The sequence below is a fragment of the Neovison vison genome, chromosome 9, assembly GCF_020171115.1.
Source record: "Neovison vison isolate M4711 chromosome 9, ASM_NN_V1, whole genome shotgun sequence".
In the NCBI taxonomy this organism is placed as follows: Eukaryota; Metazoa; Chordata; class Mammalia; order Carnivora; family Mustelidae; genus Neogale; species Neogale vison.
Genome location: NC_058099.1, coordinates 13,619,310 through 13,634,283, shown reverse-complemented (window position 1 = coordinate 13,634,283; position 14,974 = coordinate 13,619,310). Strand labels below are relative to the sequence as shown.

General features: G+C 42.9%; 1 protein-coding gene across 1 annotated transcript in view; it reads right to left on the bottom strand.

Annotated features, from left to right (window-relative positions):
• Positions 1 to 696: 696 nt before the first annotated feature.
• FBXW2 (F-box and WD repeat domain containing 2) overlaps positions 697 to 14,974 on the bottom strand; it is a 29,124-nt gene continuing 14,846 nt past the window's right edge. Inside the window, exons 5-8 of the mRNA XM_044265028.1 lie at positions 14,811 to 14,944; positions 12,288 to 12,374; positions 11,258 to 11,427; positions 697 to 5,591 (exon numbers count right to left, since the gene is read on the bottom strand). Coding sequence (XP_044120963.1) covers positions 5,303 to 5,591; positions 11,258 to 11,427; positions 12,288 to 12,374; positions 14,811 to 14,944 — 680 coding nt within the window. The 3' untranslated portion in view covers positions 697 to 5,302. The remainder of the gene's footprint in view (positions 5,592 to 11,257; positions 11,428 to 12,287; positions 12,375 to 14,810; positions 14,945 to 14,974) is intronic.

Here is a 14,974-nt window from a genome sequence, read left to right as displayed (position 1 = left end):
GTGCCAACAGCTTGAAAGGCACACACAAGTGGCCAAGGGGGACGGGAGCTGTCCAGGTCTGGATGGAAGAGACTTGAAGTAGGCAGAAAATGGAAAGGGAAACAAGGATTGGGGGGCGGTAATCTAGGATCTAGGTCTGTGGAGGCTAAAACTCTGGGCCCCAACCTCCTCACCACTCACTATACTTCTAAGCAACTGGCCGTTTTCCAAGCCTCAATCTGCTCCTCTGTGTAACAGAAGTGACAATCTGCCTATGACGGTACTACTGGGGATCAAAGGTACAGGACCATGCTTGGTGAACAACAAGGAGTCCTACAAATTTAAATTAAGAATCAACCAACTAGGGGATTGAGTAGAGGAGGCAGGAAGACAATCCCCAAATCTGGAACCTGCATTAATGGCACTCTTCCCCTTGCCCCTGTCCAATTTGCATCTACTCATGGGCTCGCCAGAATCCATTCCTTGCATCTGACTTTTCACTGTACTGTTTTCCTCTTGGATCTCATTCAGAAATTGTTATGAAGCTGGGTTTACATTCTAGAGCACGCAGGAACAGTAAAGGCACAGAGCTGCTTCAGCTCACACGAGAGGCAGTTCCACTTCTAAAAACACATTCTAAAATGCAACTGCTCTCGCAAAGTCCCATCCGAATTCACTGGGGAAAGAAGGTGAGAAAATAGTCTTCACTACAGAATATATTTTTAAGGAAATGCAGCTTTATTACTTTCAAGTACAAACAATAACTTGGACTTGACTAACCAATGTTGCCTAAGTGAGAGAACCTGCCTTAAATGTGTAGATATCAATGATTTATAGTTAGCACAATCACCCATGGTAGAAGAACGCTTCTGTGATGCATGAAAATAATTTCTCATTTCATAGAGACATCCTGTCCCACATTTGCTCTATTATCTTAGGCACTCCCTTCTCCCCACATCCCAGACACTTCAGATAAACTTTACCTCTTTCCCTAGATTACAACATACATCAAATTAGTTAAACGTGAGCTGAGACACATTCGCCACATGGCCACAGACGCTGGGTTGGTGAGACCAGCCTTCCTCAACCTGAGCGTTCTCCTCAAGAGCACTAAGTCTAAATTAGTGAAATTCATCTGTGCGCAATGTGAATAGAGGGAACACAGAATAACTGTGAGTTTCGTCATCTGAACTCATGATTTTCCAGGTTTAAATATGCAAAAACATTTTAATCTGAGCACATTCATGAAGAGCAGAAGTAGCTGGGTTCTTTAAACTGTAATAATCCAGTGGGGTCTCACTCCTTAGGACTGTGATACAGATTCGAAGCAACCACAGTTCCGTGCTGTAGGGAAGACTGGAAACACACTGAAACCACCTGACTGCAAACGTCCATCTGCACTGAGCATGACCATCCTGCCTACCAGGGAGCGGTGCAAAGACTATCCAGGACTCCACTGGAGGATTTATTATGGGGAAAACCTTCACTTTCCTAGAGTAGTCACGAACAAGGGACCCTGTGATCAGACATTGCCAGAGATGGCTAGTGGGCATTTCTTATCAAAAATGCTAACCTGCTCTTTGCATCAGACACTCTAGCTGGGAACTGCATAATTCTCAAGACAGACTTGGTGATCTTAAAAATATCTTAGCAAGCACCAACATAACCAGGTAGGAAGGCTGCACCAATGGGACAGACCTAAAGAGCTTCTCCCCTACCCCGACGAACTCTGTCCCTAAAAGCAAAGGTGACCGTATGCCCTGCCCCAGACTGCATCCTAGAACAGTGATCTGATTCTGCACACTTCCCTACTGAGAAAGGAACTTGCAGGCCACCTCGGCCCGCAAGAGGAGGAGGCCCAGAGACTGGCAGAGTGATTTTGGAAGATTCACCACGAGGTTCCCAAGAAGCCAGGGCACACAGCCAGAGCTGCAGGGAGCTGGCTGGGTTTGGCCAAGGCAATGTTGTAAAGCCCAGCTCCACCATCGTTTGCTACTTCTGCTAGGTCAAAATGCCTAACCTAACAAACAGCTTCTTCATGTCTAAAATAATACTGTTTCCAAAAATATTTCTTTTCTCCCTGTTTTCTAAAATGCAGAGCAATAATCACTCTCCTGAGAACAAATACTAGAGTGATTACACAATCCTCATTCATAATTTAATGTGTCCGTAGTGGCCAGAATGGTCTTTTTTTAACCACGAAAAATGAAGTACAATCCTTAAAATTTAATAGCAACAGTCCCCTACCTTCCACTTGTGAAAAGCTATCCAAAGCTATGTACCTTCCTGTGGAACTTTTCAACATCTAATCCCCCCCCCCCCCGGAAAAGAAGTTTTTCTTCTTATTTCACCCATAGGTCTAAAGGTCAGCTCAGGGCCAGTTTTGACAAATTTGACTTATTACTTCAAATAAGGGGGCTGGAGGAACTTACCACCCTTTGGAATGCGAAAATGTCCCACTCACTCAGCTCTCCTAGACCCCCAACCGTCACCCCGGAGCCCGAAGTTGTTTCTCTGCCCTTTATGCACCTGAGAGGGCCCTTCGCTTCCACCACAACTTCACTCAAGAAATCCAACGCTCACCGAAAAAGGATGAGGTCTCTTCGGCTCATGACTTACGAATTTTTCAGAAATGAGAATATTTACCAAAAAAAGAGTAAAAGGCAATTTCCTCCCCTCTGAGCTAAGGAAGCAGAAGTCACTGCATGCGGAAGGGCAGCCCCCTCATGCAACGCAAGGGGACTACGCCACTCCAGCTTTGGCTCTCCCCTACCCACTCACTGACCTTCCACTTGGCTTTATTCTTTAAAGGATGCATTAGTTCTTCATTTTTATAAAAGCTGGCACTTGTATGAATAAACCCGGCATCTATAAAGCTTTTAAATAAAATGCTCAGGTGAAATGAAGGCCTCTGTGAGGAGGAAATCAAAGCTGTACCATGCTACCACCCGGAGGGGAACTTCGGTGTCCACCGAAAACTGAAATGGGACATGTCATACAAGTTCCAGGTTTGTCATTAAAAAAAAAAAAAAAAAAAAAAATCCCACAAATAACTATAATTACTTGCCCTGTGAAATGCTGGATGTATCTGGAGGTGAGGTGGGAATAGGGATGGTCATCAGATCAGTGATCTCAGAGATCTGTTCAGGTCAGAGGTAGAGGAAAAAGGCATTCACCCTCCTCCTTGCCCCACGTCTCCTGAGGCCCCTCCAAAATGGACTCCAGCCGCAATTCCTGGTCCATTTCTTGAGAAGCCCAAGCGGAGCTCAGGCACACAACTGAGTGTGAGATGGACTTCAGGGATGGAGAAGATACTATATTCTTTTGCCTAATCTCCTTAGAGTCTACAGGAATATGAAGTACACCTGTCCTTGAAACCGAACACTGATTCTCTAGAGTCTTAACTCCATGGAATTCAGAGGTCCCGCCAGGCTCTGTGCTACTGCGGATTCTGGAACAGCAGGGTCCCCACCAGGTTTGGCTTCCTTCTCAGCTTTGCCAGCAAGCCCTCTGCCCACCTGTGAAGTGGATAAGCTTTATATCCACGCCAGCAAGAATGAGTCACCCATACCCCCAGGCAGAGGCTACAACTGAGGTTCCAGTTTGTGTGTCCATCTCCAAACTACTTCCTGCTGGTGTGCGGATGAAATAAGCCCCCTCACTTCCTGTAACACAATGGGAAACAGCTGAATTGTCCTGGGGCTGGCTCCCTCTACTCTCCCCCTCATGTCTATGACAATTATGTTAAAACATTCCCACTCCTGATCCCAGAGTTACCTAACTTTACAAGAACGAGAAGGTGGAAGATACAAACTGGCAGCTCGCAGACATACTTTGTATTTTAAACTTTCCTCAATTAGCTGTCAACATTTTACAGATCAGGAGATTTCAAATAAAAATCTGGATTTCCACTTCCTCCTGAAGAAAATCACAAGACCTGCCTCCACTGTGCTCACTTCTACCTAACACTTAGAGCTGAATAACTTCCCCAGTAGATAACTTTCCATGATTCAGCACAACCCTGTCCAGCACACTCCGATCATTTACATCATGTACATGGCTGCCACGGGCACTGGAGTTTGTGAACCCCAATCTAGGGCAATTCCTTCATTTTAAAGATGAAGAAAATGAGGGTCGGGGGATAGAAAGTTAATCTGCCTAAAACCACACATCAGGTTAGAGGCAAAGGAGCAAGAAAAGTCAGGTTCAGGTGTCTAAGACTGCCCATTCTGTCTAAAGAACCACAATCCCCCTTAGCATTTCATCCAGTTGCTAACATTTTCTAGGTAAAATCTGTTACATTTTCTACATTCCTCCTTTATCCATCCTTTTCATATATCTGCTTTCCTTATAGATAATAACTTTGTACCAATGATTTCATTTAAGTATCTTTGACTTAAATGAAACAATGAATCAGACAAAACTGAAATACCGACTCGTGCCCACACCTCAGCAGACACAGGACCAAAACCTTAGAAATCATTCAGCTTAACAAACGTGGCTACACAGACAGGGAAAACGGGGCCTAGGGGAAGTGACACACCGAGGCCACACAAATGCTAGGTAATGGAGCTGGTTTTCAACCTTCCTGCTCAGTGCTCTTTCTACTGTATCCCATCACCTCTGTGCACTCACCCAGGTGTGTGAACCCGAGGACAAGCGTGTTCCACATGGGAACAAAAACTCCAGAACTCCCTTACACCTCAGATATAGCCAACCTGGACTCTGCCAAGTGCGAGAGTTTAGAATGTGTTGTGAACAATCAATTTGTAGAACTTGATTTGCCCTGGAAGACAGACTCTTTAGAACTGGTATTTGGTGAAGAGTTTTTGAATGTCACAGGACTGAGCGGTCTTTATAACACTGGTGGTTATAAAAGCAAAGCCCCACATGAGAGAAGTTGCTGGAACAACATCATAGCACCTTTGCTTCAACTTCAAAAGGAAAAAAAGGCGATAATAAGAAGCTTTAATAGACTGAATGTGTTTTTATAGGCAACCAATTAGCAGATTAATGAACCATTGAACCTTCTTTACTAAAAACGAATATTCAAGAAAGATGAATCCCAAATGCATCCTCTTATACTGACCAACGTAACTAAGTACAAATGAAGTCATTAGCATGCTGTGCTGTGTGTCAAGAAAACAAGCCCTCCCCCGCCCCGAGCCCTGGCCCCCTGGCAAACACAGATAAATGATTGTGCACTGCGCGATGATACCGTTAGGTGAGAACTTTGGTTCATGCAGTCGGCTGCCAGAAAGGTTGCACTGAAAACCCGCAGCCCTGGCACCCAAAGTCAGTCAGCGGTGGTCAGCTTGTGGCGTCAGCCGTGCTCCTTCCACAACACCAGGTGAATACTGTGGTCAGGCATGCTGGTGGCAAACACCAAGCCCGTGTCATTGTGCCCATCCAATCCATTGAGCCAGGACGCTTCGCCTGCCAGGAAGCTCGAGCCTCTCTTTGATTTCCGGTACTCTGGCAGAGGCCAGCGGCTAATCAGGCTCTCTGTCCGCAAGTCCATAATGTACAGGTAGCGGTTGTCAAACAGCAGGGCAAAGATATCTCCAAAGCCAAGTAAGGCCAAGTTTGCTATCTCAGGAGTCTTGATGACCCTACAAAGACAAGAGTTAGGAGATATGAACCAGAAGGCAATATTACTTGTTTCTGCTGCTGTAATCTTTTCTGGAGACACAGAAAAACAATGCTAAATTCAAGACAATTTAGAGGGTTAAATGAAAGTTTTGCATAAAAAAGAAGAGACACAACATGGAGCTTCCTTAAGAAAGGGCGGGGGAAGAACCCTTCACAATGACACGGTAACATAGGCATGTAAGGGGAAAGGCAGCATCTGATGAACATTTACGGAAGCACAAAATGCCCACCCAGATTATCTCACTTAACATCTCATTTCCAAGATGTGAAAACTGAAGTCTAGTTGAGGTACATACTTTGCCTAAGGATTCATAACTGGTCAGTTACCAGTAAGAACTGGGGTGCAATCACCTTCATGACTAGGTAAAAAGATGGATTCATCAAATCCTAGAATACCATCAGCCTCTTAAAGCCTGGAATAAAGACTGGAAACCAAGGGACTCACGTGCTACTCTATTCAGCAGGTAGCAAACTATAAAAATAGTAGAGGCTGAAAGATTAGTTTTCCTAAATAATCCAGAAACATTAATAATAAATGCTTCAGAAGTTGTCAGAGACAACTCAGGGAGTGGGAGGGCAGACAGCCTTCACCTTCCCCAAATACTGGTGACAAAGGCATGGAGTGGGAGCGATCCCGCCAAACAGCAGCATAAATGAAAAACAAAAAAGCATTGTGTTGTCTGCACACTTAAGTCTTTTGTGAGCACACTTAGATAATTTGGAGGCACTAAGAAAAGAGCTATGAGAGAAGGATATGCAAATTCTGCTCTGGGAAAATCGGTTTGGGCCCCATGAGAGGTCAATTAACTTGAGTGGCAACAAGGACACTCCTGTCCAAGAGGTCAACCAGAAACGGCAGGGCCTGGTAACCAGGCCACATAAGGAACAGGTGAAGGAGATCAGCTGAGAGGGAGAGAAACAGAATTTGCAGGGACAGGGAAACCATAGCTGATCACCACCTGTAAATACGAAATGAAGGATGTGTGACGCCAGACATGCTGAGCTCTAGAAGAGAGAACTCGGTCCACGGCAGAGAGTCACAGCGAAGCAGACTTCATCTGACATTAGGAAGGGAAAGGGATTCTGTCATGAAGAAGACCTGTCCCTCACTCACTCTGTCCCAAACCGAACTTGCTGGCCAAACCTGTTTCTCCTTCTTACTTCCTGGCTTGCTCCTTCACCCAGTTACTCAAGCTAGGAAACATGGCAACCATCCAACTCTCCTCCTTATTCAAGCCACAAATTCAATCACCACCATCTATTGATTTTACCTCTTAAATTCTCTCCTACTTTATTCACTATTATCTCAATTGTGACGACTCTGATCCAAGATGTCATCTTTTGCCTGCACGGCTGCCGACAATTCCATTTGGTCTCACCACATCTACTCTTGGCCCCTTTCAATCAGTCAATCTCACCTTAAAAATCTAATCCTAGGGGCACCTGGGTGGTTCAGTGGGTTAAAGCCTCTGCCTTCGGCTGGGGTCATGATCCCAGGGTCCTGGGATTGAGTCCCGCCTCAGGCTCTCTGCTCAGTGGGGAGCCTGCTTTCTCCTCTCTCTCTGCCTGCCTCTCTGCCTACTTGTGATCTGTCTGTCAAATAAATAAATAAAAATCTAAAAAAACAAAAAAACTAAAAAAAATCTAATCCTATTACCACCTCATTTAACTTCAAACCCTTTGAGGGCTCTCTACTGCTCGCGCATCTCCAGCACCAGGCTCCTTCAGTCTCAGGGCCTTTGAACAGACTGGTTTCTTGGTCTCCAATGCTCCTTACTGCACGCCCACTGCCGGTTAATGCAGATACTCGTCCTTCAGAGCTAAGCCCAAACCTCTTCTTCAAAGAAGCTTTCCCTTATTCCTCAGCTACGTGAGGTCTTGAAGTACTTACTCCACACAGTGTGGCCCTTAGCCCAACCATGAAAACATCTCTAGGTAATTAGCTATTTAATATCAATCTTCCCTCCTGTGGGTTAGTAATTTCCACCAGTGTGGTGAGTATTTCTGTAGGCTCCCAGTGTAGATCCTGATGCCTAAAACATAGGCAGTGCTCAGTAACCATCTGCAGCACATAATGAATGCAGCCATGGAGCAATGAACACAGGCAAATGAAAATGCCTACAAAGCAAATCCAAAGGAAACTGGGAAAACAGCAAGAAAGTCTAGTAAGCCGCACATCACCAATGCAAAGCAGGAAACAACCAGAAACTTAGATAACTGGGTGGCTGGGGATAGGAGCGCCGACTCCAAAGACTGGAGGACATGTATGTTGCAGAGAATGCAGGTCCTGACAGGCTCGCAGCCCCTTTAACTCTGATTACTTTAGAACTGTAAACACACATCCCTGCCCTGTAGTCTGGCCCTTGAACTTAAATAACCCTGCTTGCTGTACCAAGAGAACTCAGCTCCAGAGATTGCATCATAGCGTAGATTTATTGAGCAACAGACTACCATTTGTGCTTTGCTTCTTCTCAGTTAGCTTCAAAGGGTAAGCAGCCCGATCCGATCTTAGCAACCGACGCCAAAGGAGTTGCACTATGATTTCAAAAGAGGCCGGTTTATTTGTGTTGTGGCAGGTGGGGAGGAGGCAAGAGATAAAACGGCCCACCTTCCAAGAAATCTGAATCTAACTCTTAGCAGCAAACAATTCTGCAGCTTTATTGCTCAAAGCTAGTGTATCCAAATCCCCAAATTAACACAACTTTCATCTGGGCCTCTGACTCTGTACATGCCACTCAGAGTGCAAAAAATACATACACAAGAAAGGCAGATGCAGGATCAAATTAAAACCCTTAGAAACTCAAAGCATTAAAAAGATGATGATACCTCTATTCCACCCTACTTCTCCATTCCTCCCATCCAAGTCTTAATTGAAAACAAAAAAAACACAGCATGCCTGGGTGGCTCAAGTGGTTAAACGTCTGCCTTCGGCTCAGGTCATGATCCTGGAGTCCTGGAATCAAGCTCTGCATCAGGCACTCTGCTCAAGCAGGAGTCTGCTTCTCCCTCTCCCCCTCGCCCAGCTCATGCTCTCTCTCTCTAATAAATACAATCTTTAAAAACAAAAACGATACTAAACTGTAAAAGATCTGATTTTCCCACAGTGACTACTTGGATTTGAAGTTCCTTCAAAAGTTCCTTCTCTCTGGCTTGCTGGTACTTTAAGCATATGCCTGCTAGATGATGCCAGGATGGACAGACAGACAGACAGATGGTGGATGGATGGATGGATGGATGGAGGGCTAGGGTGAGCTGTGTGGGATGCTGGCCAAGGGCCATACCCACTCTTGGCTTCATTTCCCCCATCTATAGAATGAAACACTTAGACTAATGTTCTCTGGCACCTGTTCCAGTCTTTTTTTCTCGAAGCGTAATTATCAATCATTTCTAGAAATTATTCTGACAGTTTGGAATCCTAATTGGTTAGAAATGTAAGTCTGATTCCAGGAAGATATAAAAGGGGTTATAACTGTATAACCAGAGAGGCAGGGCCTGCCAAAGTCCTGCAGGCTAGTGTGACAGATCCCATACAGCTGACCTCAAACAGTCACGCATAAAAACAATGATGAGAACATTCAATTTTCTGTACTACTCCAAGTCAGCATTTTCTGAACCATGCCGCAGAACACTAATTCTGGGAGCTGGTAATAGGTGTTCCTTAAAAGAAAGGTTCTGTGTACAGTGAGTGTGAGGCACAGTAGGTTAAACGAGCTCAAGCAGGCTTCTTCATGCAGGACTTCTCAGAGTTGTCAGTAATACCGATCCCCCAGGTCCTGTGCTTGGTCCTCACAGGCACTTCATCTGATCTTCACTTTCCAGATCAGGAAACTGAACTGAAATGTTAACTGAAACGTTAAGAAACATATAAAATCCTCCAACTTACAGGAGGTGATGCTGGGTTTTAAATCAAGGATTATCACCAAAATAATTTCTCTCTCTTTTTGTAGAGAGAGAGAGAGAGAGCACGCATGCCTGGGGCGGGGGTGGGGTGTGTGTAGGGGCAGAGGGAAAGGGGGAGAGAATCCCTAAGCAGGCCCCATGCACAGAGTGGAGTCTGACATGGGACTTGATCTCACAACCCTGAGATCATGACTTGAGCCAAAATCAAGAGCTGGGATGCTTAACCAACTGAGCCACCCAGGTGTCCCACCAAAGTATTCTCTTAGTCACATATAGCACCGGCTTCCATTAGCTTCCAACATGCTTACAGATACCATCAATCTCCAAGAAGGGTCTAAGGTTATGCATGAAATCACAATATTATTTGGCCATAGACCTCTTCTTATTTATTTCTTTGGAGAGAAATCCTGTAAGTTTTATTTTTCTCTAAATACCTCTTTCTACTAGTCAACAGAAGGCCACTTGATCCCTCAATGCAGAATTCCACTGAAGAGGAAGCAAAACTTAAAATATCAGAACCATACCTCAGAACATACAGATAGCCACAGGACACATGAAAAAATGTACAACATCACTCATTGTCAGGGAAATGCAAACCAAAACCATGATGAGGAGAGCCTGGGTGGGTCAGTGCATTAAGCATCTGCCTTTAACTCAGGTCACGATCCCAGGGTCCTGAGATCGACTCCTGCATTGGGCTCCCTGCTCAGCGGGGAGTCTGCTTCTCTCTCCCTGCTCATGCTCACTTGCTGTCTCTCAAATAAATAAAATCTAAAGCAAGAACAAAAAACCATGATGAGGTATCACCTCGTACCTGTCAGAATGGCTAAAATCAAAAACATAAGAAATAACAAAGAGTTGACAAGGATGTGGAGAAAAAGGAACCCTCCTGCACTGCTGGTGGGAATGCAAACTGGTGCAGCCATTGTGGAAAATAGTATGGAGGTTCCTCAGAAAGTTAAAAATACAGAACTACCTTACAATCCAGTAACTGCACTACTAGGTATTTACCCAAAGAATAGAAAACACTAATTCAAAGGGATACACGCATCCTGATGTTTTACTGCAGGAGTTATTAACAACAGCCAAGATATGGAAGCAGCCCAAGTGTCCATCAACAGATGAATAAAGATGTGGTGTATGTATGTATGTACAGTGTATGCTGAATCACTATATTGTACATCTGACACTAATATAACACTATAGTGGTAACTATACTGGAATTAAAATAAGAAAATAAATATATCATTATTTTACTAAATACACATTATCTGTCTAAAACCTTAAAAAAAATTTTTTTTAAATGTATCAGAACTAGGGACCTGAAAGATCTTTTCATCCAAACCCCTCATTTTCCTGAAAAGCACTTTTTGTTTGTTTGCTTGTTTGTTTTGGTGGGCAGCAAAGTTTATTGAGGGCTAGTATAAAGCTCCCAAAGAGGGAGGGGACACAAGAGGGTTGCCTAGCAGGTTTAATTCTGCAAGGGGAAGTGACATAGTAAGGGGACAGATCAAAACTTAGATCTTCTAGACTCTAGCATAAAACTCTATATGCCTCTAAAATATTTTTTATGTGTGATTTTCAGCATATAACTCTGTTTATGAGGTTTCCCAGATTCAAGCTATTGACTGGTTCATCCAATATTTAGTTTTGTCTTTAATATTAAACCACAAAAAAAAGATAAACGGGAATAGACTGTCAAAGGGAAGGCTCAGAAAAACATTACCTGAGAATATCATAACTGGCGAAGTCCCACTGGTAGAGACCCAGTGCCGAACTACAGACAATGTATTTGCCATCAAAATGAAGTCTTGGCTGCAGACAGATACTCCTATCCTCGGAGACAGACAATGTCTTCAAGCACTTGCAGTTGATTTCTCTCCCAATTGGCCAAATCTACAGATAAAAGAAAATAAGGAATGATGACAGATCACATCACCATAGAAAAACCTGTCCTTAAACAATGTGATTTGCATTTGCCGAAGCCAGATAGAAAGTGAAGTAAATCGGAAAGACCACGTTTTATAGTTCAAGCTCTGATGCTACATGTATGTACTGTGTGCCCTTGGGTAAAATACTTAACCTCTCTGAATCTCAGTTCCCACAATGAAGACACCTACCACTGGAATGGTTTAAAAAATGCAGTAAGAACAGATATGAGAGTGCTCCGTAAACTTTATGCAAAAAAATTTTTTTTTTTTTAACACAAGTAGATTTTTATGTTTTCATAGTTTAGATCTAAGAATTAAAAGGGTATGAGATATGGGTCTTAAGAAAACAGAATGTGAAGATAAGTTTCTGTGGATCTTTTTTCTTCATTTACAAATCAGGGGTAGGAACTGCCTCGTACATACGGGACTCCTGGGTGGCTCAGGTGGTTAAGCGTCTGCCTTTGGCTCAGGTCATGATCCCAAGATCCTGGGATCAAGTCCTGCATCAGACTCCTTGTTCAGCCGGGAGCCTACTTCTCCCTCTAACTACTGCTCCCCCTGCTTGTCCTTAGTCTCTCTCTCTGACAAATAAATAAATTAAATCTTTAAAAAAAAAAAGAAAGAAAGAAAAAAAAGAAACGTCTTCATACATAGAATGAGTAATTCTCTTCCCAAGGAGTTTAAGATGGTTTATACTGCTTCCAGGAATGGATGGTTCCATTCCTGCTTCCCTTGAAATATTCCCTCTGTGCTATTCCATTTTAATTTTCTTATATTTCACAGTTTTTCTTTGATGAGGCAAATTAATGGAGGAGAAAACTTCACCTTGATCTCATATTTGTCCGCACTTAAGAGTATGTAGTCTCCAGGGCTGTGCAAAAGAGACTTGACTTTACACTTTTGCAAAACCACCTAGAAATATAAACATCCATGTTACAGAATGATCCTTTTAAAACTATTTCTATATCACTTTTTAAAAAATTAAAATATGAAAAAAAGCCTGAAATGAGATGGAATGCTACAAGAGCTAAGCTGTAATTCTATGACGTTAGCCTCTAGTTAGTACAAACAGATTCTCTATAATGTCAGCAGGATGTAAAATTGTCTAATGCTGGCGGCAGCATTTAATTTCTGCTTTACTCTGGAAGCAAATATTAGAAATGATTTTAAAAACTGTAAAATGTGACTTTATAGCAAATGAGAGGAATAGGAAAGAAAACAGCCCATAGACCTAAAAGCAAATACGAATGATTTGTTTTCCTGAGCAGATGCATTATAATGGAAAAAGCACTGGACTTGGGACCAGAATCTGCCATATCCTGACTCTGTAACCTTGGGCAAGACCAGCCAGCATCTTTGTTTCTCAATTTCCTCATCTTTAAAATAGGGGATGAGGCATTTATTATATCTCATAACTGAAATGAAAATGAAATAAAACAGTTAAATGAGGATGATGATGTAATAAAAGCTAACATTTCATTAGCCCTTGGGATAGTCTGTAAACATTTAGTGGCTAGTTATTTTTGTAGTAAGTCAGCATCAAGTGAGAGCGAGGCCAAGCTCACTTCTTCAGAAGTCTGCGCTCCAGATTCAGCTGAAACTGACAGACCTACTACACTCAGATGCCCTGCTGGGTCCTGTCCCATCATCTCTTTCAGAATTCACAGGAACATTTACCAGATGAAACTCAGGCCCTAAAGGGAGAAGTGACTTGCCTTAAGACATCATACAGTCAGCATCCTGGTCCCAAGTCCAGTGTTTTTAACAAAACACGAGATTGTCTTATGTAACTTTTCCATTTAAATAGTCAATGTAAAAAAAAAAAAAAAAGAGAGAGCGATGCTTAAATAGTCAATGTACCCAATACAGAACTGTGGTAAAAGATACATAACATAAAATGTACTATTCTCAATCATTTTAAGTGTACAGTTTAGTGATGTTACTGATCTTCTCACAAACCACCCTTTTAGCTCTGCCTATTTCAGAAAAACACATTCATCTACCTGACCTAACACCCACTGGGTAGTTCTAATTCCTCCTTCTTTGTTACCTATGAGTCAGTAAGTTCAGCTGGCTTTCCCTTAAAGATATATCCTTCATGTGTGCTCTTCTCTTTCTTCACTGCTACGTGGGTCCATGCCATAGGTATCTTTTGCTTAGATTACTGCAAAAGCCTACTTGGCCTCCCTGGGTCTGTTTGTGTCCCAACTCCAATCCATTTTTTACTTAGCAGTTATTTTCTTAAAACATAAATCACAGTTTCGTGCTGAGAACACTCAATTGTTTCCTACTAAACATATGACACCCAAATCCTTAACACGCCCAAGGCAGGCCTACACGGCGGCCACCTCTCCCACACCACCCCAACCATAGCACAGCTCCACTGGCCTTCAGACCAACAAATGTTCTAGGATCTTTCCCACCCCAGGGCCTGGGCACATACCACGTACTCTGAAGTACCACGTACTTTACTCTTTATTTAGCACATACCACGTACTCTGAAGTACCACGTACTTTACTCTTTATTTAGCTACCTCCAATTTCTTCTTCATGTTTTGTCCCTACTCAAGAAGCTCTCCCTGAATGAACTGGGTACCTTCTAGACATTTTCACAGAGCACTGCACTTAACACCATTTGTAACTGCACATTTATTTGTGAAATTACTGTTTAATAACTATCTCTCCTACTGGGCTACTGTCTGTGTCAAGCCCAAGTCTGTTTTGCTCACTCCTCTATCCGCTATCCCACACAGGAAGGAATGGGAAGCTCAGGAAAAGTGTTTCTATATGACATTTCCATGATTAATACTGCATTTGGTCCTCATAATCACCTTTTTCTGAAAATAAGAAAACATAATATTCTTTTAAAAATCCCATACATTTTTCTTTATCCCATTTCTTACAACTATTATTTTTTCAAGATGAAAACTGCTTTCGTGATTCAAAAAGATACATGTTTATCCTAAAAGGAAAAATAGCACCTACAATTCCGTAAGTGATAATAACCTGTAACATTCTGGTGCATAACACACTTATTCAGAAATTGTTATCATACTCTATAATGTAGTTTTTTGTCTATGACCTGTTTTATTTGTTCCCTCCACCCACCAAATACACTGTGGGCATTTTTCTGTGCCCGTGAGTCATTCATTTGTTCAACTATTTACCAAGTGTCCTTTACTTGGCTGGTCGCTATTGCAGGCCACTGTGCATTGTGGAACATCTGTTCCATTTTAGGGCTCACCTACCAATTAACAAGACAGCACCTACCATCCTCCACCCCATCCACAGCTCCCTCACCCCTACAAAACCTGATGTCAAGGAGAGTTCTTCTGTAAGTCTTCCTACCTTGGTGACCCATTCCGTGTGCCCGGTGAGTGTGTTCAGGCATGTCCCAGCAGATAGAGCCCATACTTTCACAGTGAAGTCTGCAGAGCCACTCACCAAGATATCCAGTTCATCATTGTAGTCAACGCTAAACACTAGTATATATAACATACACAAAGTTAAAA